The sequence below is a fragment of the Eimeria mitis genome, genomic scaffold (genome assembly GCF_000499745.2).
Source record: "Eimeria mitis Houghton genomic scaffold, Emh_scaff8583, whole genome shotgun sequence".
Lineage (NCBI taxonomy): Eukaryota > Apicomplexa > Conoidasida > Eucoccidiorida > Eimeriidae > Eimeria > Eimeria mitis.
Genome location: NW_013576323.1, coordinates 105 through 835, shown reverse-complemented (window position 1 = coordinate 835; position 731 = coordinate 105). Strand labels below are relative to the sequence as shown.

Here is a 731-nt window from a genome sequence, read left to right as displayed (position 1 = left end):
GGGAGACAGTCACCGGCGAGGAGGCAGCCACACTCATCAATGAAATTCCGAGGGTCAGGGGTAGGTTTTTATTTTTATTTTTATTTTATTTTTTTTTTTTGTTTTTGTTTTATTTGTTTGTTTGTTTGTTTATTAATTTGTTTATTTATTTGTTGTGTTAGTTTTGTCTTTGTTCTTCTCTTTTTTTTTTTGTTTTTGTGGTTTTGTGTTTTTGTTTATTTACACTCATCAATGAAATTCCGAGGGTCAGGGGTAGGTTTTTATTTTTTTATTTTATTTATTTATTTGTTTATTTTTTTGTTTATTTGTTTATTTGTTTGTTTGTTTATTTATATATTTGTGTTCTGTTTGTGTTTGTTTCTCTGTTTTGTTTGTTTGTATTTGTATTTGTGGTTTTGTCTTTTTGTTTATTCAGGGTCAGGGTGTAGGCTTTTGTTTCTTTTTGTTTTTGTTTTTGTTTTATTTATTTATTTATTTATTTATTTTATTCTGTTTGCATCTGTTGTTCTTTTTTATTTGTTTGTATTTGTACTTGTATATAATATTTATATAATATGTATATAATATTTATATAATATTTATATATATATATATATATATATATATATAATATTTATATAATATTTATATAATATTTATGTAATATTTATATAATATATATATTAAAAGTGTGTATACTGCCACTATATATTTTGTATGTTTTCACATCCGCTCTATTTTTTTTGTTTTTT

At 21.5% G+C, this 731-nt stretch overlaps 1 protein-coding gene across 1 annotated transcript in view; it reads left to right on the top strand.

Moving 5' to 3' along the window:
* The window catches only part of EMH_0095370 (uncharacterized protein), a gene marked incomplete at both ends in the record, with an annotated part of 1,051 nt that extends 623 nt beyond the window's left edge, over nucleotides 1–428 (top strand). The window contains one exon of the mRNA XM_013502217.1: nucleotides 416–428. Coding sequence (XP_013357671.1) covers nucleotides 416–428 — 13 coding nt within the window. The remainder of the gene's footprint in view (nucleotides 1–415) is intronic.
* Nucleotides 429–731: the final 303 nt, after the last annotated feature.